The 26071-nt window shown below is 49.3% G+C and overlaps 2 protein-coding genes and 1 pseudogene across 2 annotated transcripts; 2 read left to right on the top strand and 1 right to left on the bottom strand.

The window, feature by feature from the left end:
• The window catches only part of LOC136962553 (MAP7 domain-containing protein 1-like), a 22287-nt pseudogene extending 13874 nt beyond the window's left edge, over positions 1 to 8413 (top strand).
• A 3359-nt stretch (positions 8414 to 11772) lies between these two features.
• thrap3b (thyroid hormone receptor associated protein 3b) lies at positions 11773 to 21459 on the top strand. Its single transcript, XM_067256230.1, has 11 exons — positions 11773 to 12118; positions 13865 to 14019; positions 14327 to 15175; positions 15640 to 16248; positions 16383 to 16549; positions 16722 to 16833; positions 17626 to 17701; positions 19115 to 19290; positions 19398 to 19659; positions 19984 to 20136; positions 20269 to 21459. Exons 2-11 carry the CDS (start codon positions 13916 to 13918, stop codon positions 20485 to 20487), a joined length of 2727 nt encoding a protein of 908 aa, XP_067112331.1. The 5' UTR covers positions 11773 to 12118; positions 13865 to 13915; the 3' UTR covers positions 20488 to 21459.
• A 722-nt stretch (positions 21460 to 22181) lies between these two features.
• On the bottom strand, positions 22182 to 25000 carry eva1bb (eva-1 homolog Bb (C. elegans)). The gene is made up of 3 exons (XM_067256192.1): positions 24825 to 25000; positions 23605 to 23714; positions 22182 to 23243 (listed from the first exon to the last, which is right to left on the bottom strand). Exons 2-3 carry the CDS (start codon positions 23669 to 23671, stop codon positions 22840 to 22842), a joined length of 471 nt encoding a protein of 156 aa, XP_067112293.1. The 5' UTR covers positions 23672 to 23714; positions 24825 to 25000; the 3' UTR covers positions 22182 to 22839.
• Positions 25001 to 26071: the final 1071 nt, after the last annotated feature.

Raw genomic sequence — 26071 nt, forward strand, 5'->3', positions numbered from 1 at the left:
TCCATTTAGAATCAAAGACGATGAACTCAAAGTGTGTTTGTGTGTTTCTCCACCGTAGAAGCGCTATGAACAGGCCATCAAGAGGTCCACCAAGAAGACGTGGGCAGAGATCCGCCAGCAGAGATGGTCCTGGGCCGGGGGCTTGAACCAGACCTCCCGCAGGGAAAGTGAGTCTGGAACCACAACCACCTAGAACCACATAGAACCACTTGGTTAGAACCATCTGGAACCACATAGAACCACTCGTATAGAACCATCTAGAACCACATATGGATAGACCGGGAACACTGACCTGCTAGTCAGAAGGTTGCGTTGCTAGACAAGGTGTTTACTGGACTGGAGTTTAGGGTTGTCATGTGGGAAAGTATTTTAAATCCACATTCACCTTCCCGAATAACAGTTCTATGTTTTACTTGAAATATGAATGATTCTGGAGCACTTGAACACGACAAGACTAAATCTGTATTTGATCATTCGACAGTCTCTCCAAGTCTAGTTTGGATCCTGTGGTCCGAGGAGCAGGAGGGTGGTGACTGGGAACACTACTGTTTTCATTAGAGCTGGGGTGTGAACAGGGAGGTGTTGAGTGTGTCACAGAGCTGTGAGCTCCTCTCTCTCTCTCCTGAGGTCATCACCCCAGTGAGACCTGCAGGGGTTGTGACCTTGGAGCCCTCAGTCTATCACTTCATCTTGACACCAAATCATTTTTACTGCATTGAAAAACGTACACATCAAAACACAATTGATTAAACCCCTCCCTCCTCCCAAGCCAGTTGCCGTGCAACAGTGTCAGTTGTCACTTTCCAGAACTTTCAGTCGAACAACCAGAGGGAAGGGCTGAAGATCACAGTCGAGGAGAGAAAAGTTGTTTTCTTCACTGTGTTTCCGAGGCTTGACAACTGTTGGACTTTCACGAGGTCACATCCTCATCATACTCTACTGTGGGTGTGTGGAGGCTGGACCCTGCATCCTGAAAATGTTAAACTGTTAAATGAAACTATGAAAACAACAGTTCAGATCTCTCCTTCATTCTGAACCTGCGCATGTCTAAATGCACCAGAGCTTTCCTGGTGTCATCCTGATGTTCCGTAACAGGGCTAAGAGTTCACATGGAGCATGACGTGCGGCGTGAGGTGAGTGAGGTCAAACATGAGCCCTGTGTCTCCAAGCAGTCACACAGAGACACTACTGTGGCCCAGAGGGGCCAATCCTGTCACCTCGGCAGAGGGCGCCAACCCTCACCCCAGCCTCTGACCTCCCTGGTCCCCGCCCCGCCTCCTAGTGAACGGTTGTTGTGTGCCTTCTCTCTGGTGCAGGCCGGTGTTCAGCCTCCACAGTCAACCTGCCGAGACAGCTGGAGCCTGTCATTAACAGCAGGCTGTCCAAGTCGTCCGCCACGCTGTGGAACTCCCCCAGTAGAAGTAAGGAGCCGGCGCCTGGTCCTCCAGGCCTCTCCCCCTCCTGCTGCCCCGCCAGCCCCTCCTCACACCCCCACACCTGGTGTTTGGTTTACTTTGTAGCTGTTGTTCCTGGTGGCCTGCCTGCCTGCCTGTGCTTGGTGACCAGTCATTCACACCCCTCCTCTCACCCTCCTGGTCCTGTTGCATTGTGGGGTTTGTTTTGGTTGTTCTTGGTGTTGGTTGACCCCCTCTCTGCATTTTGACCTGCCCTGCCATCTCTCTCTCATGTGTCGTTATGGTTTTACATACTGTGTGTACAGATACATGTGTTGGTTTCTGAGTTATGTCACTTCCTGTTCCCAGACCCTCTCCTCTTGGTCATGTTCAGTTGTCCCCTTCACTATGATTTTGGAGTTGCTAACGGTAACAGGGTGTTCTCCATCTGAGCCAGCTAACAAGACTCTTCTCTGCATGGACAGATCATAATATTTAAATCTACATGTTACCCTCAGGGACATTCAGAGATATCCTGCTTGTCACAGACGCTGCAGGATATTCCTGTCATCTGTTCCTTGCGGTGTTGGATTTCTCTAACATCATCTTCACCCACACGGCAGCTTTCAGAAACTGCTTACTCAGATCCAGTTCTTCAAACGTAGCACTTCATTCCCAGCAGGTGAACTTCTGGTAGTGAACAGCAGATGAGCAGAACGAGATGTGCAGTGCAGAGTGGGTGCTCCAGATCGTATTATTTGAAACCCAGGCAGTCTGGAAGCCATTACTTGTCCTTGGGACATGTGCCCTCTAATAGCTATATCTACTGTATAGATAGAGGATTCCATCCAGGAGGTGAGGAGCCAATCAGAGCAGCCCAGGAGGTGAGGAGCCAATCAGGCATCAACACAGCCAGTGTCTTGCCGCATTGAAGGAGGGAAAAAAAAAAATCACTGTTGCTTAGCAACAGAGGGGTTCTTGGGTTATCAGCTGTGAAAAATGATCTGGCCAAAATGCAGCGAAGGTAGGTGGATACTTCTGGCTGTCTGGAGATCACGACCCAGATCACAACCCAGTCTGGCTGTCTGGAGATCACGTCCCAGATCACGACCCAGTCGACCCGGTCTGTGATCCACACTGTTTACTTTCAACCTGTGCATTCCACAGTAACGTAGATGCCCTCCCAGGAAAGGCATCTACAGTTGTTAAACATCACGCTTCTCATAAACTTGTGTCGTGGCTGCACCATGCGTGTGTGTGTGCTGCTGGGAGATGATGTACTGTGTTTTATAAGCTGTGTTTATGTGTGTGTCGTGAGCGAGCGAGCGAGGTGTGTGCTCAGCAGAGACGTGTCAGATGTGTTCATACAGTACGCTACAGACGACTGCGTTAGTGATAATGAAGTCCCTGTGATGGAGGTGAACCATGCTTGTGTGTCCAGATTGCTAGGAGCCAGCGTACAGTTTACAGGAGCTGAAGGGAGACCAGAGAGCACAAAGAGAACAGCATCTATTCAGCTCAGTTCGAGAGGAACGTCGTTTTCAGAATGTCCTGAGTTCAAATCCTCCTTGAATAGTTTGAGACATGTTCAGACAGGATGTCAGGGAGAGGTGCACTTCCTGGGGACCCCTCTGGCTGATGTAACACATGTTGTGTTCTCCATCCTGTACAGCTCATCTCAGCTCACTGTCTCAGCTCAGGGTGCATCATCTGATGATGTCGTAACAGTCCCCATCACAGGACAGCCATGTGACACTGACCTTAGTCTGTTAGTTACATAGAATGAGCCTCACTCATAGCAACCCCATTAAACAAACAAACAAACATGACTAATTGTGCAATCTGACCTGTCCTGCCTCTGCATGGCTGGAAGGGAGAGAGTGAAGTTCTGCAGTGATGTCAGTGAGTAGGAGGAACCCAGGGTTGCAGGTTTGGTGTCTGGGACTGGGTAGTGTGTGTTGTGTGTGTGTGTGTGAGCGTCCTGGCTGTGACAGTGTGTCCCTGTCAGCCCGCAGCCTGCGTCTCAGCCCGTGGGAGAGCAGGATCGTGGAGCGCCTCATGACCCCCACGCTGTCCTTCCTGGCACGCAGCCGCAGCGCCGCCACCCTGCTGAACACCAGCGACTCCAGTAAGACCCCGGACTGGCTCTCTGTCTCTCTCTCTGTGTCTCTCTGTCACTCTGTCTCTCTGTCCGTGTCTCTCTGTCTCTCTATCACTCGCTCTGTCACTCTGTTTTTTTGTCTCTATTTCTCTCTCTTTATCATGGTTGTGTATAGCTCAGTGGTACAGTACAACCGCTTGACTGTAGATCAAGAGGTCTCCGGTTCCAATCCCCCTCTATATGTTGGATAAAGGTGTCTGCTAGCAGAGCCCATGATGATAGTGTGACTGTGTGTCAGACTCCCAGCAGTGCTCTCGGTCTGCCTCGGCCAGCCCCCTGACCCGCCTACTCCCACCAGCACCCCCGCCACGCCCACCCAGACCGCCACGCCCCCCCCCGACCGCTGGAGGGTGTCTGCCAGCACGCCCGACATCACCCAGCGCCCTCGCCGTCGCAACTCTGCTCCAGTAGGCTAACAGACCTCACGCTAGCACACACTCCTAAGACACCCCCCCCCCTCCAAACTCACACATGCACACGCACACATACATTCAAACACGCACACCAACACACACAAACTCAAATGATTCTGCTTCCTGCCTTCCTCCTCTCTCCTTCCTCAGTTTCCTGTTTGTCATGCTCTGGTGTATTTGTTCTCGTAGCTGGAGAAGAAGAACAAGGAGAAGAAAGACAAGGAGAGGGAGAATGAGAAAGAGAAGAACGCTCTCTCCAAGGAGAAGGTGCTGAAGCAGAAGCCGCCCTCCAGATCCAGGCCAGAGGCCAGGTACACAGGTGCACCACACTCCGCACCAAACCCCTGAACCACAGCCCTGCTCCACAGCCCCAGACAAACAGTACATCAGATGATGAAAGATCAGAAGTGCAGAGTTCTAACAGCACAACTTCTTTCTCATCCTCCACAACTCTCCCCCCTTCTCTCTCTCTCTCTCTCTCTCTCTCTCTCTCTCTCTCTCTCTCTCTCTCTCTCTCTCTCTCTCTCTCTCTCTCTCTCTCTCTCTCTCTCTCTCTCTCTCTCTCTCTCTCTCACCTCTTCCTCCATACCTCTCTCTCTCTCTCTCTCTCTCTCTCTCACCTCTTCCTCCATACCTCTCTCTCTCTCTCTCTCTCTCTCTCTCTCTCTCTCTCTCTCTCTCTCTCTCTCTCTCACCTCTTCCTCCATACCTCTCTCTCTCTCTCTCTCTCTCTCTCACCTCTTCCTCCATACCTCCCCCCCCTCTCTCTCTCTCTCTCTCTCTCTCTCATGTCTGGCTCAGTGTTCCTAAACCCAAGAAAAGACCCCCATCCCCTGGGGCCCCCAAAAGCAGGCCCCTGTCTCCCTGCCCCCCTGGGGCCCCCAGGACCCCCCTCCACAGGCACCAAGACCCGCCCCAAGCGGGCCTCCACCCCCGCCAGGATACCGGCACAGACCGTCACCGCCGTTGCTGTGGAAACAAACAGAAAGCCACGTCAGCTCGACAGCCCCGGAGACACGAAAAGTATGTGTGTTTACCATGGTAACTGTATCCAAGCCCACATGAAGTGGAAGGGATTGGTGTATGTCCAGTCATGTTGTTTTGTTACCAAATTTAAATATCACAGACAGACAAAGCTCTGTACATGACTGGATCAATCCTTCCAGATTAAGATTGTTACTGTGACCCCAGAGTCTAGTGGTCCTGTAGTTGTAATCTCTTGCTGGTCAGAGCTGAGAGGCTGTACTGAGTGTCTCCCTGAAACTGAACTCTCCTGTTCCCAGCAGGCTCCAGTGCTGTTGCTGCCGTCTTGGTCTCTGCCCCACCCACCCCCCAGACCCTGACTGCCCCAGTCACAGTTAGCCCCTCCTCCCAAGAGCCGGCCGCCTCGACTGCCCCAGCTAGCCCCGTTACCCCTGTGGTTACAGCAGTTCCAATTGCACTACCTGCCCCTTCCCCTCCACCTGCCCCTGCCCAGCCCTCCAAGACTCCTTCCCTTGCCCCTGCCCCTGCCCAGCCCTCCAAGACCCCTGCCCCTGCCCAGCCCTCCAAGACCCCTTCCCCTACACCTGCACTTGCCTCCAGGCCCTCTGCCCCTGCCCCTGCCCAGCCCTCCAGGCCCTCTGCCCCTGCCCCTGCCCAGCCCTCCAGGCCCTCTGCCCCTGCCCAGCCCTCCAGGCCCTCTGCCCCTGCCCAGCCCTCCAGGCCCTCTGCTGGCACCAACGACCCAGAGGAGGCGGCCCGTGTGCTGGCAGAGAAGCGTCGTGTTGCCCGGGAGCAGAGAGAGAGAGAGGAGCAGGAACGCCAGGAGCAGGAGCTGAAGAACAGGTCAGCTGCAGCCCCCCACACGGTTAACACTGGGCACCACACACATAGGGGGATTTGAACCTGGGAGCTCTCGGTCTGCAGTACAATGCTATAACCACAGAGCGACACATATGTTTGGCCTGCAAATCAAGAGTTTGCAGGTTCAGAACCCCCCCGGTACATTTGTTTGGAAAGTGTCCACTACATAAACCCAGTGTTGATTGTTTGTTGTAAACATGTTAGCAGACGCATTCTGACCTCCTCTGGGTGTGAGAGCGAGCGAGAGAGCGAGAGAGCGGGGGTGACAGTGTGTGTGCTCCGTGTGCAGGGCCCTGCGCGAGGAGGGCAAGGCTCGCGAGGCGGAGGAGAGGAGGCGCAGGGAGGAGGAGGCGCGGGTGATGGGGGAGGAGCAGAGAGCCAGGGACCAGGCCCAGCGGCTGCAGGAGGAGAGGGAGGCGCAGGACAGAGCTCAGCAGGAGCAGGAGGAGAACGACAGGCTGCAGAAACAGGTGAGGGAGCATCACCTGGCAACACCTGTCCCAACCAGGAAGTGATGACAGTCGAGATGAGAGATACCAGTCAAGACCAATAACTATAATCCAGACCATGTGCTGCCCCTGTGTGGTGAGATTGAGAACTGACCGTGCTGCACTGAGGCGTTGACTCATACAGTGGGACTATGATTCCCTCACTTACCTGTCTTCACTATCTTCTACGTGGTTAAAATGTTAATAACTGCTCAGTGTTTTGAAGCACTAAAGACCGTGTTTCTCTGTCTCCAGAGAGAGGAGGCTGAGGGGAAGGCTCGCGAGGAGGGGGAACGGCAGCGTCTGGAGAGAGAGAAGCACTTCCAGAGAGAAGAACAGGAACGCCTGGAGAGGAAGAAGGTGAGGAGAGGGAGAGGGAGGACAGAGGGAGGAGAGGGAGAAGGAGAGAAAAGAACATCCACATTTTTCTTGTTTGTTCATAAAATAATCTTGTTAATACTTCATTCGTTGAAAGCACCTCAGTCCGTAACTGCCCTCCTTCCTCACCTACAGCGCCTGGATGAGATCATGAAGAGGACTCGCAAGAGCGACGCAGGAGAAAAGGCAAGATACCTTTTGATCCATGGAGAACCATCTCCATTTTGTACTGTTGAATAACAATATGTTGTTCTTTTTCTTTCAGAAGGACACAAAGTTGTCATCTCAGCTCAATGGAAAGGACAACAGTTCAGACACAGAGATCAATCAAGGTACAATAATAAACTTCATTGCCTGAACACTAGACTACTGTAGTTTTGTCTTAATGGATTATAAAGAAAAGGAAATGGAATCATCTTCTCACCTGTGATCTGTTCCAGCACCAGGAAGCCAGCAGAGACCTTCAGAGTTATTGGATAGCAATCCGGCAGACATAAACCAGTCACAAGGAGGGTCTGGCCCTGTGCTGAATGGTGTTCAACCTATCAAACAACAGAACGGCCTGTCATCCAATGGAGAAGCAGCTGACTTTGAGGAGATCATTCAGCTGTCCAATCACAGCGGGAAGAGCACGTTGGGGTCAGGTGACCAGCAGAGTGACCCAATCCTGGCTCTGGAGGAAGAGGAGCCCTTCCTGAGGAAGACCAGCCCCATGAAGCCTCAGCATGTTGCAGGTAACCGTGCCCACAGCCCCACATTAGAGAATAAACCCACGATAGTGTTCATATCATGTGTTTGTGGTAGACTAGCCTGACTGACTTTGTAGGTTTAAGGTAACCTAAAAATAGATGTTGTTGGTGTTGAAAAACATGTATATGATTACACATTTGAAGTTTATCTTCTCAAATGTTTGTGCTCAATAAAGCAATACTGATCATGCCCTTGTTCTTTCTCTCTCCCCTTTTCTTTTTTTCTTTTGTTTGTGTGGCCACAGAGGTCCTGTGAGTGCCCAGGCTGCAAGACCCTGCCCAGGCTGCAGGACGACCCTGGTGGAGCCTAACCCTAACCCTGGTGGAGCCTGACCCTAACCCTGGTGGAGCCTAACCCTAACCGTGACTAGAGAGCTGCAGCTGCTCAGGAGGAGGACGTGTGCCAAACAAACACAGAAACATCCACACGACCCAAGGCCGCGAGGAGGGGGGGAAACTCATTACAAAATGAACAAAAAATGTGCAAACAAATGTTAACATTTTCATTCTTCTTCACTGCCTCTTACAGTCCAAGATTTGTTCAAATGTCACATGCAGATTTTGGTGCACCTTAAATGACTGACAATATAATGAATTTTAGAGAATACAAGACCTGAAAATACACAGTATTAGATCATGGTTGTTATTATCATTATTGTTGACGTTATAATATTACTATTGTTATCTTAAATTGAACAAAGTGTGTGTGTTGGTTCTTTTTGTCTTGAATCATTGAGCTTATTTAATGTGTGGAACATTATAAGGATGGGCCACAAATACTGTATGTAAATGTGTATAATCTTGGCTCTGTGGATTAAAGCTTTATGAAAGAGATGTCTGCTTTTCTGTCAGTCAAGCAGGATTTTACCGTTTGAGGAAAGGGTCCTCGTTAGTTGCCTCTTGCATGATTTGACTAGCTGAAAAACTGAAACCTCTTAATTTCATTAATAAAAGAAGAACTTAGTGTTCATTTGTATCATTCTGACTTAATCTTGAAGTTATTTTCTTTTAAATATGTTGGCAGATACAGTTGGTTGTCTTTACGTGTGCTCGAACAAAGCCAAGAACAAGTTATTTTCCTGTCGTACCTTTAACCCTTGTGTTATCTTCGGGTCATTCTGACCCATCAGTCATTGTGACCCACCTTCGTATTGCGACAACTTTACCTCATACAAAAACAAAGTGAAGCATTTTCTTTTAACTGTCGGGCTGTCTCAGACCCCCCACATTGGAATGGTTAAAAGAAAATTATTTTTATTTGTTTTTGTATTGGGTAAAATTGGGTAAACACAACGATGGTTCGTTATGAACCTTTGGGTCATGTGACCCGAAGGCAGCACGAGGGTTAAGCACCAGAGTCATTTAGTTGAAAGGTGATGTGATTCACCACCCAAGGATACCTGTTATTTGGTTTTCTTATATTATTCTTGATGTGTCAAACAGATTGCCAACTCCTCATTCAAGTATAAATAAATGCAGTAGCTAAGACGATAACAGCTTCGGTCACTGACAGGGGAGCAAAATGTTGATGCTCTCTCAGTGATTGCAGTGTAGTCACCATGGTGACACCCCACACTCTGAACCAGAAGCGAGAACACCAACACCTGCTAGCCGGGAGAGGAGCTTGTATTTGTTTTACTGTTGCTATGGGTACCATGCCAGAGAGCCTTGTAATCCTAGTCTGACCCTTCAAAGTTACACAACCTATAACTGTCCACAGTTCTGTTGAAGTTTCACTTAGTGATGAATGACTCGTCATCCTTCCCTCTTTTGCCTACAGCAGTTTAGATTCTATCCTTGTTCCTGGAAGGTCACTGTATTTGCATGAGGATGTATTTTGCCTAACTGAGTTTGATATGAAAACATGCACTCAGTTCACACCTTCTAATACCTGTGCATCCCAGCCTGGTCCAGGGCCAGGGTGTACTTGATCTCCATCATGATCTAATGAACAAAACATTAACAGTAAACACACATAATTAATCATTCACTTTTGAAGCTTTCTTTGGTACTAATCCTATTATGTACTTATGATCATCCTCTTTGTGACTGTTCCGTACAGCCTACTCCAGCAACACCCTGTGTTTTTTCACCAACCACAAAACAGCTATAAAACCAGGAAGCATTTTATAAAACCAGGAAACGTGATATCGCAGTTCAATGTGCTTCCTGCTCTCTCACACTTTCAGCTACAAGTCTTGAGGTAAAATCTTTCATTAGTTTCAACTTAATGCATCATTTCTGTAACAATTTGAATCCTACATGAGATGAGATGTTATCTGAGGGGTCCTGTGTTTGGACTGAAGAGATGTTATCTGAGGGGTCCTGTGTTTGGACTGAAGAGATGTTATCTGAGGGGTCCTGTGTCTGGACTGAGGAGAGGTTATCTGAGGGGTCCTGTGTCTGGACTGAAGAGAGGTTATCTGAGGGGTCCTGTGTCTGGACTGAAGAGAGGTTATCTGAGGGGTCCTGTGTTTGGACTGAAGAGAGGTTATCTGAGGGGTCCTGTGTTTGGACTGAAGAGAGGTTATCTGAGGGGTCCTGTGTCTGGACTGAGGAGAGGTTATCTGAGGGGTCCTGTGTTTGGACTGAAGAGAGGTTATCTGAGGGGTCCTGTGTTTGGACTGAAGAGATGTTATCTGAGGGGTCCTGTGTTTGGACTGAAGAGAGGTTATCTGAGGGGTCCTGTGTTTGGACTGAAGAGAGGTTATCTGAGGGGTCCTGTGTTTGGACTGAAGAGAGGTTATCTGAGGGGTCCTGTGTTTGGACTGAAGAGAGGTTATCTGAGGGGTCCTGTGTTTGGACTGAAGAGAGGTTATCTGAGGGGTCCTGTGTTTGGACTGAAGAGATGTTATCTGAGGGGTCCTGTGTTTGGACTGAAGAGAGAGGTTGAAAGCCCCTCCAGCCTCTCTCTGGTTGTAACTCTTTGCGTTACAACCAGAACAGCAACATGTTCCTGTCCTAACGTGACACCTTTTGGTGTGTACACAGTTGTTGAACATGCCTGCTCTCTGTTTGTTATATCCTCTCCAGCTTTGCCCTGTCTGTGCGATTGGCTTGTTGGTGTGCTTGGTTTTGCTTTTTGTCAGAGGAACACAAGTCTGACTAAATAGATAATGGCAAGATTTGGCATTGTACAGCTCTGCATGTAATGACATCAGGACAGTTTCCTGGCAGTATAACCCAGTTAGACGACCAGGGACAAATGTATGTCTGAGTTGCTCAAAGTGTCATTAAGCTAGAGGTCAAAGAGGTAAAAAAAAAAAGGGGTGAATTAGAGACAGAGGCGACAGATGACAGACTTTCTTGTTAAAATAATATGGAAGACAAGAGGTATTGGATGTGTATCTCAGCCGGATGTAATGGCTGCCATCTGGATGACGTTATATTGTGCCTTATTTATTCTGTAAAGGCAGGAGGGTGGCAGCTTCAACTCTTCCAAGACGTGTGTCTAGAGTAGAACACAGCAAGGGATCGGACTTCATTTTACAGCAATAAGAAGTATGTAGCTATGCTAGACTACATTGTAATTGGCTACGTGTCTGACAGGAAGCTTTGAGACGCTCAACGAGGAAGTTATCTCGTGCCATAGGACGCTGGTGGGGGTGCGGTGGGTGTTTCGTTGTTTTTTACACAGTATAACTCGAGACAACTATAATCTCAGTTTGCATGCGCCACGTCCCTTACATAGCGGGACAAGTATCCCTTATTTCTCAGCGTGAGAAATGGTTGAAACGCGCTAGATAAGGTGTTGCGTGAGAGCGTGAGAAATGGCTGAAGTGCGTGTCTTGAGAGCCCTAAGTTTAGGACTACTCTGCCTTTAGGTCTAATGCACTTGTAGAACCCCCCCCCCCCCCCCCCCCCCAAAAAAAAAACAAAAACAAACTATAATGATAAAAGGATAAGATGTTGAGCCATATCTTGGTCCAACACCAAATAGTGGCGTCTAATAGCAAACTCCAGTCAGGTCTCACAAGCCCCAGTAAACGGTGTGTTGTAGGTTGTTCTGCCGACCAAATGAAACTTCACTCTGGGAATGACCTGTTGACCTGGTAAAGTTGTAGTAGGCCTACGCAGTGTGCATTCCAGTGATGAGGACGATAGTGATGAGGATAGTATCTCCATCTGTCACAAACTGTGTCAATAGCAGGCTTTAGTAATTAATGGTCGGCTTACTGTGAACCCTGCAAACGTAAAAAAAAAATATATATATATATTAATGTTATTTTTGGTATGTATCTTTAACCAAGTTGACGACGAAGGAGATACACAGGGAAATACAGGAAGGAAATGTGAACCTCCCTTTGCTGCGTAGTCAGAAGCTCCTCAGTGGCGACACTCGCACAACCAAACCTAGACTCAGCAAGGCGCTATTTAGTAGCCTAGCTAGCCAGCGTGAATATCGTGAACAGGTACAATATCAACAAACAAAAAATATGTATACATCTTACATATGTACCGGTAGTTTGCCTAGACATCAGACATTATCCAACGTTATATTTCATTCGGTCAGACACTGAAGACAGTTTGCTTCGTCGAGGAGTACCGAAGGTTTTCTTGCCATAGCAACCATCTTGCAGAGGAGCTTAGCTTCTCAGTTAGCTGCTAGAACAGTAGCTACTGGTAGTTTACTAAAGCGGTAACCAGTCAGGAAGTTAGTTTTCTACGTGAGACCAGTGCCAGGGTAAAGGTAAGTGAAAATGCCCGTTAAATATGCCTGACATGTGAACCTAGGAAGTGTGTTAAAAGCTAACTAGCAGCTAACAAGGGTACTCAAAGCAGTAGAATACTTAGCTACTGTAGTAGCTAAGCGTTAAGCTCATCCAACCCTGCCAGGCTAACCTAGCCAAATAGCCACTAACAGGGCTAAAGAGCTTGCTAGGAAACGAAACTAGCTAGTAAAGCTATAGTCGTCCAGTCTATCCGACTCCATAACATTACGGAATGGAATTCCCTTGTAAAATATCTTCCTTAGCTAGTATGTAATTATCACATTGCTTATTACTATTAGCATAATCATGTGCCAGTTGTAATACCATGTGCTGTGTGAATCAGACGATGCAGTCAATAGAATGGACTAGGTGGTTCTCATTCTGGTCATAACCAGGCCTAGGCTAAGGCGTTCAGACAGGTTAGTCTGCCTCTGAATCTGGTTCAGCTTGTTCTACGAACCTATATGTAGCAGAACAGGCTGTAAAATGCAATTTCAAAATCGAATTTTCAGACCTTTTTAATCATCACGTTGTGATCTATTGTATCACTATTTTGACGGAGAAACTAAACAGGAGACTGAATAGCACCTACTGCGACTCCTATTATCATGGAGTAGCATTGCTCATTAAGGCCAGTGTGTGTGGTTTTCCGAATAAGAGGTTGCATGCGTCTTCGTTTGACGACACGTTCATGCTCTGCTTTACCTAGCTCGGTTAACGTCACAGTAAGGAAGCTGGGCTACATAAACTACTTTGCATGTGAACCTAAATGCACGGGGGCACTGTGCAGTAATTACATTCAGAGCGAGCACGAACTTCGGACCGTGCTTTCTGCACAGCCTTGGGAATGACAACAAGAGCATCAGGAATGATTCACTACAAACAATGAGTGGTTAATTATTAACTTACTCAGCAGAATCAACAGAGACAACGCCTGCTTGTTCTCCTTATCTGGGCTTCCATCCAGTTAAAATAAAATAACATTTGATATTTGATTGGTGTTCTGAAGAACATGTCACACAAGTTCAGAGTGTTGTCAGCCTGTGATAGGCCTAGATGTTTTTACATCAAGTTCCTGATTTAGTAATGGAGTAGAAAACCTGGTGGTTGATCTCAGAACTCAAATGTAGTGTCCACTGCCTGTGTCTTGCACAATTCTAACTTGTACGCAGGCTAATAATATTCTCTCAGTGGCCTGGAATCTTAAAAGAATGTCAGTATGAAATGGATACCAAGTTTGAACTGACAGCCTACAGTGGGTTAAAGTATCTATATGCAGCTTTCTCACATTCCTGCAGATAACACTCCTCATGCACGCCTAAGACCTCCTACCCACTGACTTAGCAAAACGATAATGCTAGCCTGCACATGCTTCCAGACATTCATCTCATCCATGTGTTGATTCAGTGTACCCCTATGAAACAGCGGTGGTCTCCTCCAGTTTCTAATCTGTGGGTAGATGAATGTGTTGTTTCTGATTTCAGCTCCAAGGTTTTGACTTTTTCCACCAGAGCGCCCAGCGCCCTTGTCCTCTGCCAGGGTTTGAGAGCTAAGCTTTCAACAGCTCTACAGCATGAAGCAGAGATCCACTGTTTAATAATATGCTCCAAGAAATGTGTGGAGGCGTGTCATTATATTGTGTGTAAATGATGCACCATAGGTCATCACTGTCTTTATGTCTAGCAGACAGATACTAACACAGCCCCACCCGTGTCCTCCAACAGCCGTGTTCCTCGGAGAACCTTGAGAATCTTGAAAACCTTGAGATCTCCGAGATGTCGAAGGCTCCGGGTTCCCCTCCGCGCTCACGCTCACGCTCCTACTCCCGCTCTCGCTCCAGGACTCGCTCACGCTCTCGCTCCCGGAAACACCGCTACAGGTAGGACCCTGCTGACCTCCTCTTCCTCCTTGAAGCCATGTTGGATTGTAAAATGATACCTCATCCATTAGGAAGAGGTCATGGCAACAGCGCTACCTATATTTTATTTGATTGTATATTTTATCTAATTATAATTCCACTTAGTACTGCTAGTTTATGTACCCTTAGTATAGATAGTCCACATATTTAAATGTTAGGTCCCTAAATGTTTATTGTATGCACCTTCCTGCCAAAGCAAATTCCTTGTCTGTGCAAACTTTCATGGCGAATAAATCCCATTCTGATTCTAACCCACATCCTCTCCCAGTTCCAGGTCTCGCTCTCGCTCCCGGTCCCACTCCCCCTCCCACGGCAGGAACTACCCCACCAGGGACTACCAGAACAACCGCGGCTTCCGGGGCTACAACCGTGGCTTCCGCCGGCCGTACTACTACCGCGGACGCACGCGTGGATACTACCCCCGGGGGCGCTACCAGCGAGGGGGCGGCAACTACGGCTACAGAGCCAACAACTGGCAGGGGGGGGGTAACTGGCACCACCACGACCAGGATCACCACCCTCACAGCCCCAGGAGGGGGCGCTCTCGCTCCCGCACGCCCAGGAAGCGCTCTGCCAGCCGCAGCCGCTCCCGCTACTCTGACCGCTCCTCCTCCGGACGCTCCCGCCGCTCCCGCCACAGCAGCTATTCCTCCCGCTCCTCCTCCCCCGCGCGCCGCTCCCGCGCCGGGAAACACGCCTCCAAGGAGGCCAAGAACAAGTTCCCCGAGGCCCCGGGAGAGGGGCCGGGGGCCGGAGGGCCGGGGGCTGGGGGGCCGGGCGGGGACGCCAGCCACCAGGAGAAACCGTCCGGAGGGAAGTGGAAGGGTGTGAGGGAGTACGACGCCAGCCCCAAACACGCAGGATCCCAGAGCCGGCCGGCTGCTGGAGACAAGCAGGGGCCACCAGAGGGCTCCAACAGCAAGGGGGCTAACAGAGGGGGGGCTAAGAGTGGGGGGGCTAACAGCGGGGGGGCTCTGTGGAGGACAGTCAGCAGCCCCCCTCCCTCTAAGAGCCCCCCTCAAACGGGCACCGCCGCCTTCGGAGGGTTTGGGTTCTTCTCTAAGGACGATGCCAAGCCTGCTGGAGATAAGACGGCCATTTCATCTGCTTTTAAAAAGTAGGTTTCCCTCCCCGATTCCTCATCGTGTTTCTTTTTTCTTTTGAAATGGCATCTTCTCAGTGTGTGATTTATAATTGTTCTTTTAAATGTGTTTAGTCTGTGTCCAGCAACAAAGAACACAGAAGAAGAAACAATAAAAATACAAATACAATTTTGAAAAAGTCGGCCTCCACAATGCATTAAAAAGAAGTTGTATGAAATCAGACTAATTTAAAAGGTGGTGGTTAAGTAAGTATAACGATTGTAATACAAGTCATGTGATTAGTCATGTCTTTCATGGGCGTCTGTAAGTGCGTTGTATTCAGAACTTGCCCAGATTCTCTTCTGATTGAGCTGTTTTGCATTTTCCCATGTTGTATTCCATCAGTAACCATGATTGTGATTGAGACTGTTTGAGCTGAACATGAATCCTGCTCTGGTAGACCTGTGGTTAAAGGCTGCTCCTCTGTGTGGTTGTGCAGGTTCCTGGCAGAGAGTCAGGGCAAGAAGCAGGTGTGTGAGCGGGAGGCAGGGGAGGAAGGGGAGCACAGCTCGTCTGACGAGCAGGAGGCAGAGACCGGCCCGCCCGCCGCCCTCTACAGCAGCCTGGCAGCGCTGCCAGACCCCAAGGAGGACAGCAGCCTGCCTTTCTTTGACGTGGAGGAGGAGCAGTTCCTCCGGTCCCAGGGCCTGAAGGACAGGGAGGCGGAGAGCGACCCGACCAAGCCCAAAGCCCCGCTGACAGCCAGAGACATCTTCGGGAAGTGGGAGGACGAGGGGTCGTACTACAAGGAGAAGAGCCGGAGGGAGGTGGAGGAGGTGGAGGAAGACCTGGAGCACATGGAGAACGAGCTGTACCGGAGCCGCAAGCTGTCCAAGAAGGAGGAGAAGGCCAAGAAGAAGGAGAAGAAGGAGAAGGAGAAGGAGAAGAGGAGTCCCACGCTGTCCCCGGTGGTTCCTCGAGGTGTGGACAGCAGGGAGAGGGACAAGCCTCTGTTCCCCAGCGCCCGCGAGGAGTCCCCTGCCAGACGGCCCTCTGGGAAGAGGGAGGACTTTGAACTGAAAGTAAACTCCTTCGATGAAATGCCCAGGTTTGTGTGTCTATCACCTCACATGGCACCAATACAGCTGAGACTAAACAGCCTCCCACGACAGGTTCTGAGAACGTCTGGCCGGTGTGTGTGTGTGTGTGTGTGTGTGTGTGATCTTGTCTCTCTCTGTCCAGTTTTTCAGGTGTGTTGAAGGATGGCCGCGTGCCCCGGGACCTGCTGCCCTCTAAGAGAGACCAGGAGTTCCGCTCCATCTTCGAGCACCTTCAGCAGGCGCAGCTGCGCCACAGCCCATCAGAGCTGTTCGCTCAGCACATCGTCACCATCGTGCACTACATCAAAGGTGAGGCGCTTCATATCTCTGTGCTCTCATGCTGCTGACACACAGGGGGCATTTGAATCGTTGCCCACTTAAGAGGCCTCATAAATAATAAAAGGATAATCAGCATCCACTCAGGAGTCAGTCCTGTAGGTAGGAGAGCTGGCTGGTGAGTTGACTGCGTGTGTGTTTGCAGCTCAACACTTCCGCTCGTCAGGCATGACGCTGAGCGAGCGCTTTGCCATGTACCAAAGAAAGGCTGCAGAGACGGAAATGATGAAGCCAAGAAGGAGCCCAGAGATCCACAGGTACACCCTGCCTCTCCACACACCCTCACACACCCTGCCTCTCCACACACCCTCACACACCCTGCCTCTCCACACACCCTCACACACCCTGCCTCTCCACACACCCTCACACACCCTGCCTCCCCACACACCCTCACACACCCTGCCTCTCCACACACCCTCACACACCCTGCCTCTCCACACACCCTCACACACCCTGCCTCCTCACACACCCTGCCTCCTCACACACCCTGCCTCCTCACACACCCTGCCTCTCCACACACCCTGCCTCTCCACACACCCTGCCTCTCCACACACCCTGCCTCTCCACACACCCTCACACACCCTGCCTCTCCACACACCCTCACACACCCTGCCTCTCCACACACCCTCACACACCCTGCCTCTCCACACACCCTCACACACCCTGCCTCCTCACACACCCTCACACACCCTGCCTCCTCTCACACCCTCACACACCCTCACACACCCTGCCTCTCCACACACCCTCACACACCCTGCCTCCTCACACACCCTCACACACCCTTCCTCTCCACACACCCTCACACACCCTGCCTCTCCACACGCCCTCACACACCCTGCCTCCTCACACACCCTCACACACCCTGCCTCCTCACACACCCTGCCTCTCCACACACCCTCACACACCCTGCCTCCTCACACACCCTGCCTCTCCACACACCCTCACACACCCTCATACACCCAGCCAAAACCAGTTACTGGGGATGGCATGTTCTGACAGCCTGTTCTGTGTGCGTGGGTGCGTCTCCTGACTGTTGGTGTGTTCCTCAGGAGGATCGATGTCTCCCCCAGTGCCTTTAAGAGGCACTCTCAGCTGTTTGAGGAGATGGAGGAGACCAGCTACAAGGTGACCGGCCTTTTTCACATTTGAAGTGTTTGGAGAGAAACGTTGAGATGATCCGAAGCAGCAGGTTTCAGCTGTCTGCCTTTCTTTTAAAGGAGAATCATAAGTCTAAATCAAAAGGTCCAGTTGTGTATTGTTGTACCAAGAGAGCCCCCAAGCCTGTGAGATGAGATATGGTTATTGAGAGGGTGTATACGTACCCAAGCAAAGGCTAAGAGGAGGGGACTTAACATCCTGTATCCAAGCCTCTCAAAGGACTCTTATCAATGCCATTGTAAGTATTTCTCCTCCAGCAAAATGTATTCCAGTATTGTAGAATGATGTTCTGATGGTGGAGTGTGAATGAGTGTGTGTGCATGCAGCTGTGTCTCAGGACTAAAGCCAGTCCACCTGCACCCTCAGTTAAACAAGCTTGTGTACCACGCTACGGATATGAGACAGTATGTGGTGCAGATGCAATGAACACACTTAAGCACAAGTCTAAACTCAGCAAATACTAGTTCACAGATCTGTCATGTTTGATGAGAATGCAGTGAGTGTTTTATGAGTGTTGAATTTGAGGAAGGGTGCATTCTGAGCCCCACCAGTAGATGGGGTGCATTCTGAGCCCCACCAGTAGATGGGGTGCATTCTGAGCCCCACCAGTAGATGGGGTGCATTCTGAGCCCCACCAGTAGATGGGGTGCATTCTGAGCCCCACCAGTAGATGGGGTGCATTCTGAGCCCCACCAGTAGATGGGGTGCAGATGTGTGTGTGAGCTGTTCCTCCCCTGCATGCTGTGGTCTCTGCTGTAGCTTGTGTGTGTGCTGGCATGAAAACGTGGCCCCGCAGTCCTGGTGCAGAGGAATCAGCCAACCGTAACACGTTACCTAGACCAGTGCTTCTCAGTCCTGGTCCTCGGGACCCCCTGCTTGTGTTGGAGCAGGGAAACATCTAAAGCATGCAGGACAGGGGGTCCCGAGGACCAAGATTGAGAACCACTGACCTAGACGATCAGTTCATCACCACTGATACAGCCAACCTTAACACGTTACCTAGACGATCAGTTCATCACCACTGATACAGCCAACCTTAACACGTTACCTAGACGATCAGTTCATCACCACTGATACAGCCAACCTTAACACGTTACCTAGACGATCAGTTCCTCACCACTGATACAGCCAACCTTAACACGTTACCTAGACGATCAGTTCATCACCACTGATACAGCCAACCTTAACACGTTACCTAGACGATCAGTTCATCACCACTGATACAGCCAACCTTAACACGTTACTTAGACGATACCTTTGCTCTCCACCACAGTGCGGGTCCCTACGCTGTGTGTTCCATGTGTGAAGTTATCAAGCATTCTGACAGTCTGGAAGCAGAAGGCCTGTACTAACCCCCAGGACCCTGCTGTGTCTCTGCAGGATCAAAGTAAGAAACCCAAAGGAGATGTAATGGACCTGCGCCTGGATATTGAGCGCCGTAAAAGGTTCTCAGCCAAGGAATACAAGCAGGAGGGAGACAAGGGCTCCGGGGGGTCTCACGGGCCCAGCCCTGAGAAGTCCTCCGACAAGGCAGCCAAGCACCACAAGAAGTCCAAGTATGTGGATCTGCCGTGTTCCCTGTGTGTCTCACCTGCCCTCACACCCAGCTGGCCTGTGCTGCCCATGTTCCCTGTGTGTCTCACCTGCTCTCTGTCTTTCACAGGAAGAGCAAGAAGAGACGAGAGCGCTCTCCCTCCTCCTCTTCCTCCTCCTCCCCCTCTCCAGCCTTCAGGGGGAAGGCCTTCATGGCGGAGGGGATGGAGCACATGGAAGGGTTCAGCAAGCATCGCTTCAGTCCACGGGACTACCCTGGGCCCTCAGGGCCACTGGAGCGGGGGCCGGGGCCCAGGGGGCCGGGGGACAGGGGGCCCATGGACAGGAGCCCCAGGGACTATGAAATGGACAGGGGACGAGGACGTGGCTTTGTAAGTGTCCCTTCTCTGCTCTTCTCCTGTGTGGTTACAGGCTCACCGCTCACCTGTACATGTCACTGCTCTGCTCTCTTCCTTCACCCTAACTGCTGTAGTGAACATGATGATGATGATACTGTATAATACTTATATCATGCACAACAGGATCTATGAAGGTAAAATAACAAAATCCTTAACACTGAACACAACCTAATTCCCAAACCACCTCTAATTTCTCTCTGTTTTCTTTGACCTTTTATTTATCCATTTTTGAAGTTATCTAGATTTCTGCTCTCCTGTTGAGCTGTGTTAGGTTTCTGACTCTGGCTGTGGTTTCAGTTCCCCAGGGTGAGGGGCAGGGGCTGGAGCAGGGGCGGTTACCCTGGAAACAACAGCAGCAACGGTCAGGCTCCCCCCGCCAGCGCCCCGGTCAGGCCCCCCGAGGAGGAGTGGGACCCAGAGTACACGCCCAAGAGCAGGAAGTACTACTTTGTGAGTTCCTGCTCCGGCTTGCAACATGGTCACACTTCCCCAAAAAACATTTGCTGTCTTTCCCCCCTCTCATCTGTTAGTTTCTCTTTTTGTTGTCTCTCTCTCCTCTCTGTGTGTGTCTGTGTGTGTCAGCATGACGACCGTGAGGGGGAGAAGTCGTGGCTGGAGGGTCGGGGGCGTGGTCGGGGGGCCTTCCCCCGCAGCAGGGGGCGCTTCGTCTACAGGAAGGGAGGCAGCAGCCCCAAGTGGACCCACGACCTGTACCAGGCCCCCGAGGCCGGGGCCGGGGCCGGGGAGGAGGACGGCCCTGAGGCCCAGCTCAAGCCTCAAGACTCCGACTCCAAACTGTAGCTCCTCCGCCTCGGCCCAGAGAGAGGCAGGTGAGGCTGTCTGGTAGAGTAGGCTGGAGGCCCAGCATCAGAATGTTGTGTCCCCCACAAGACAAGTGTGGTAAGGATTTACATAAATAAATCATATCAATTTTTGAGCCGATTTCACAGTATGGGTCGTACAAGAACTGACTCATTGAATTGAGTTAAAAGCAAAACGTTTGATGTTTTTATGTTAATTACCAGTCTTAGTTCCTGGGTGTGTTTTTTTTTTAAATGTAAAGACACAGTTTGTTAGCCATACTGGACTTGATGTTTTTCGAGTTGGTCTTCAAAGGGCCTGGTTGGGGATTACTATATTCAGTTTAAGGACAGCTTCCTTCATCTCCCGTAAGAGTCTCACGCTTTTGTGCCTTAGAATCCATCGTTGTTGTCTCTGCTCCATGGCCACGTTTCACTAGACAGGATGTTTTACTCTGCTCACTTCTGTGGTGTTGCATGACCTGTGACCCCAGCCTGCCCCCAGGGGCGGGCAGCCCCCTCCCAGGCTCTGAGAGTCACTGCTCTGTGTGCTTCAACATGTTCTAAAGGTCCTCACACATCCAAACATTGTTTTACCACTAACACTGTATTTCTTATCAAGATCATCGATGTTTAACTGTGTGTGTAGGACGTTCTCGTCCAGATAGTTGATGTCTTTTCTTTCTTTTTTTTTTTTACACATCAACAAATGCAAACAAAAATATATTTGTGTTTGTGCCTCCTGTCAAATTATTTTAAGAATATTTCATTTAGATTTAAAAGCGAGAAATAATTCCAGCGGGACATAATTAAGACATGTAAAAACTAAATTATTGCCGTCTTTGCATCTTGGAGTTGAAATGTTTCAAAATAAAAGGATATTGTCGATTGAGTTTCTGTAATATTCCAGACTGTGTACCTGAAGTTGAATCTGCTGTTTAAATAAAGGACTCCTGGTAAGAGTCTCAAGTCAGTCTAGTGTGGATGATGGAGACAGACTGACCAACAGGGGGCGCTGATGTTGTGCAGCAGACTGACCTCCCCATGAGGACTGACGTCTCATTTGCTCAGCAGGATCAGACTTTTTCTTCTTCTGTTCTTTAAGAGGTGAAACATGTTCTCTTTAATTTTCAATAAATCTTATCCAATTTACTTTAAGTAATCCAGTAATCATTGTTTATGAATGTGTCTGCCTTCCACCAGTGTGATAGTCATACGTTCCGACTAAATCGGTGGGTTGAGTGAATACCGGCAAAGTCATTTCAATAATTCAGTTACTTGTGCAGTTTGACACAGCAGTACTACGATCATCATAAAAGTGTAGGATAATAAATCCATTGTAATTTCCAGAAGACATTTGGAGCCCTTAGTCAGCTGCTCTGCTGTAATTCCACGCCCGCAGTATCCTGCTCTGCACACTGCTAGGAAGTGGAGACTACCGTGAGAATACATCTTAATTATTTTTGTTTAAATCTTAGTGTGTAATTAAGAAGCATCAACTGGGATAAAATAATTTGGGTGCCTGTTGTTTTGATTGGCTCTGGCCAGGGAGTCCATTAACAAGAACACGCAACTCAACTTTAGCAGCCTGAAGTTGCGTAACTGGAACATTCGCCTGCTTTCTTTCGCCCCACAACGAGACCCTGAGGCAGTGACATTTCCAACAAGACATCCACCGGCGTTACACACATCCAGTCACAAAACAACCAAGCGTTTTATTTACTATCAGAAGGAAAAAGACGTATCCCATGGGGCAAAGTTTACCCGGAATGCTGCGCTAGGAAAACACTGCCTTGGTAAGATCTACAGTAGGAGCAGCCCTGGAGTATCTGATGTGGGACAGGAGCCTATTCATCAGCCCTGAGCAGAGACCAGCCTCGCTGGAGCTGGAACAGAGGGGCTTATGGGACTGTGGAATGGGAACACAGGAAGTGACAGGGTCAGAGAAGACGGCTGACAAGAGCCAAAGAATGTTGGGTTTGTGTGGGAAACTTGCTAATATTAGTCTGGAAGATTGATGTTGGGACTGTGGGAGAAGGATGACAAGTAAAGTATTCAAGATTCAAATACTTAATATACAAGGACACAGCATGCTTTTACATCATGTTTAAATAGAAATATGTATGATTATGCAGAATTACAAAATTCATAACTTTGTGGTATATGAAGAAACAGGACAGCCATACATAATATTATCTCTGACTATACAGCTTCACGGCTCAGAGAAGTGAGCTTATCTAATGAAGCTTGTCTTCTGCAGTCTCTGATGTCATTGGTCAGGACCAGGGAAGTCTCAGGTGATTTGTCAGGACCAGGGAAGTGTGAGGTGATTGGTCAGGACAAGAGAAGTGTCCTAGTGGTAGTGTACCCGTCCTACGGTCCCTGTTCCTGTGACCAGGATGTCTGGCTGTCCGTTCCTCCAGATATCCCTGATGATGCGCTCCCTCTCCTCCAGACGCCGAGCCTTCTCCAGCTCCTCCGCAGACGCAAACACGTCCACGCTCCTCACCGTGCCTGTCTGGCTGCGGTCTGTCAGAGGGCTGACCAGGACTTTGGAGACGTCTTCCTCCTCACTGCTGTCCCCCTCTGAGCTCTCGTCCTCCCCTCTCTCCTTCAGCTGACTCCGGTGGGCCGGGGGCGGGGTGCGGGCACGCTGGCAGGTCTTGCAGGCGATGCCCGTCACCAGGAGACAGAGGGCCAGGAGCAGGCCAGAACACACACCCATCATGAAGTAGAGGGCGAAGGTTTCTGGGTTGGCTGGGAGGGAAGAGATGGGTGATGGGTTCATTCAGAAGTTCATAACTCACACTCACAAGGTCAGGAGGTCAAAGTTACCTGCTTGAACGTCCAACATAATGAGTGAGAAAAAGAATGTTTTCCTCTTTAAGACACTTTTTAGTTAAAAGGGCTGGAAATGGGGAACTTCACATGATATTTAAGGGGCTAACTAACCCTACACAGCAGAAGGGTGTTTAGCCAAAGACAACAGAACAACAGGTTACACAGACGTCACCTCTCAGAGGAGATCTGAAAACACGGGGTTGACAAAGGTTTTATCCTTTCTTGAGCTACTTGTCTCCGACTAAACCAGCGAGCCAGACAGGCACAGCCAAGTTACCTTTGATGTGAGCGAAGGTGGCCATGCTGTTGCTAAGGAGCTCCATGTCTTTCCTGATTGGTTCCATTTTTACTTCTGGTCGTCACATCTCCTGATCTGCAGTCGGAGGTCTTGAAGCCAAAACACAAGAAGAAACGTAAACATGAGACCTTCTGGCTTCTCAGTGCTCTTAGCTGGAGAATTGTTTTGACTCTTGGGTAGGAAATGGCAACATTAAATTATATAAAGTGTTGTTAGCCTTTTGTATAAACAAACATTTTGGGGTTTAATTGGAGCAAATTAAATGTAGCAGAGTTTCCTTCCTGAGAAGCAATGGAGTCATGCTGGTTTAAACCAGCACTATCAGTAGATACAGACTCCCTCTATGAACACCCTCTTCCTGTATGGAAATACACAGCCACACTCTCCCAAAAGATTTTAAACACAATTACAACCAAGAAGAGGGAGGTTGTGTGGTAAAGTTCTCCAAAGCAAAGTGAAGCAACATGCCAGTGGCTAAGGAAGACATGTGGTGTTTTTACACAACTACAGTCCACAGATCCAGGGGCAGACAGCTTTAACACCTCCTGTTTCCAGACAAGTCCCAATAACTCCTGGAATTAACTGTGGACATGCACAGGCCAGCAGATGTAGCTGTTTATGTGCCCCATAAAATGTCCTCTCTTTCAACCCCACACACTTCCTGCTTCCATAGTTAAATTAAGATTCAAATTATGAAATTTGCAATTTAAACAGAATCCAGGAGTGATATTCAGGTAAATTGTGCTTCAGCCATATTAAGTAACCCAAAAAACGGAGTAACTTTGAGGAAAAAGATTGTGGTGAAAAGTAAACCAAACACACACTCTACAGAGTCAACATAAAGTAACATGGTAATTAATAACATACATGTGTGACAGGCATGCAGAGCCCTGTGATCTTGGAACCGTGTGAGTGTAGCTGTGAGGCCTTCCACTCTCTTCCTGCTGCTGTGCCCATAAAGTCTGTGACATCTTAAAATATATAGACACAGTCCTCACAGTTGCTACTAAAAAAGCAATGTGTTATCCTGTTGGCTCCCAGAAAACTAGACTTTCTTATTTGGTCAAATCTAATGTCTGGTAAATGTCTAACATTATTTTCAAAAATCAACAGTCTCTTCACAGTAATTAGATCAATCATAGGATACGCACATGTAAATCACAGTTATAGTGACAGCTCATTAGCAGACAACAACTCACCTGGTCTTGGGTAAAGTATAGCCGTGGTCAATCCATAGATCCAATAATAGTTGCTTATATTGTTGTCAATCTACACCTGTGAGGTTTTACAGTTCAGGGTCAGTCAGGCAGCTCAGCTGGTGGATGATCTGGCAGCTGAGACGAGCCGGACCTTCTGAGGAGAGTCCAGCCCTCACCCTCCCTCCTCTGCTGTGGAGCATCATGGGTAACTACACCCCCCCCAGGGGGGGCCTGAGCGAGAGGGAGCGGCGTCATGGTTCAGCTGGAAGGTTGTGTTTCCTGAGAGACGGGAGGTGAAGGCAGACTAGTCTACAGTAAGCTCTCATCATCTGCAGGAGCCGAGGAATGACAAACTCAAAACACGAATAAATCTTCTCAAAATCTTCAGACTTTAGAGTCCACTAACACTGTAGGTATTATGTGTTGCCTCTGTGTGGAGCTGAGCCCTCTGTGTGTGTGTGTGTGCATCTGCCGACCTTAGCCGTGCCACAGTGAGGTCTGTTCAATGTTAAGCCAGGAGGGTGTAACAGGAAATAGCTCACTGGCTGCTGTGGGCACGATTCTGGGTGCAGAGGGACTGGGGATTAAACAGGTTTTTGTCCGTTTCCATCTCAGGTTTTTGAGGAATTCATTTAACAATATGTCCAGAACAGGATTTAGTCCAAGTGCTTCCAACACCATAGGACTGCAGCAGGTGCTGTGTAAGAACAGTTGTGTCAATATTAAAGTCTGAAGGCGTTCTGTGTGAGTGGAGCCCTTGTTTCTTATTATTTCAAGCCACTTTTAGGACCAAATATGGCATTTTGACTGCCTCCGTAAAGTTCTATTCTGAGAACTAGGAGTGTTGATGTGGCACTCAGGCTGGTGTTTTCAGAAGCAGCTATTATGTGGTTGTTGTTGTCATTCAGAGCTGACAGGCAGAGTTGGTTGTAGAGAAAATCTCCAAACCCCAGCCTGGTCCAGTCCTCAGGCCCAGACAATGAAGGGACAGCACATTCCTGAGATCCTGACCCAGGCCACAGTCCTGCAGGCCCACTAGCGCCAGCTGCAACTCCTCTCATAGCGGGGACAGGCTGGTCAGGGAGGGACTGGGGTTACCGCTAACCCTAACCCGCCCTCCAGTTTTGACTGCCTGTGTTATGTCAGGGTTATCTTTTCTCTGACAACACAAGAATAACACCCACGTCTAGTACATCCCATGACTCTGAAACATGCATGTTTCCCCCTTTCGCAACTAAGAACCAACT

Source organism: Osmerus mordax, chromosome 18 (assembly GCF_038355195.1).
Source record: "Osmerus mordax isolate fOsmMor3 chromosome 18, fOsmMor3.pri, whole genome shotgun sequence".
Lineage (NCBI taxonomy): Eukaryota > Metazoa > Chordata > Actinopteri > Osmeriformes > Osmeridae > Osmerus > Osmerus mordax.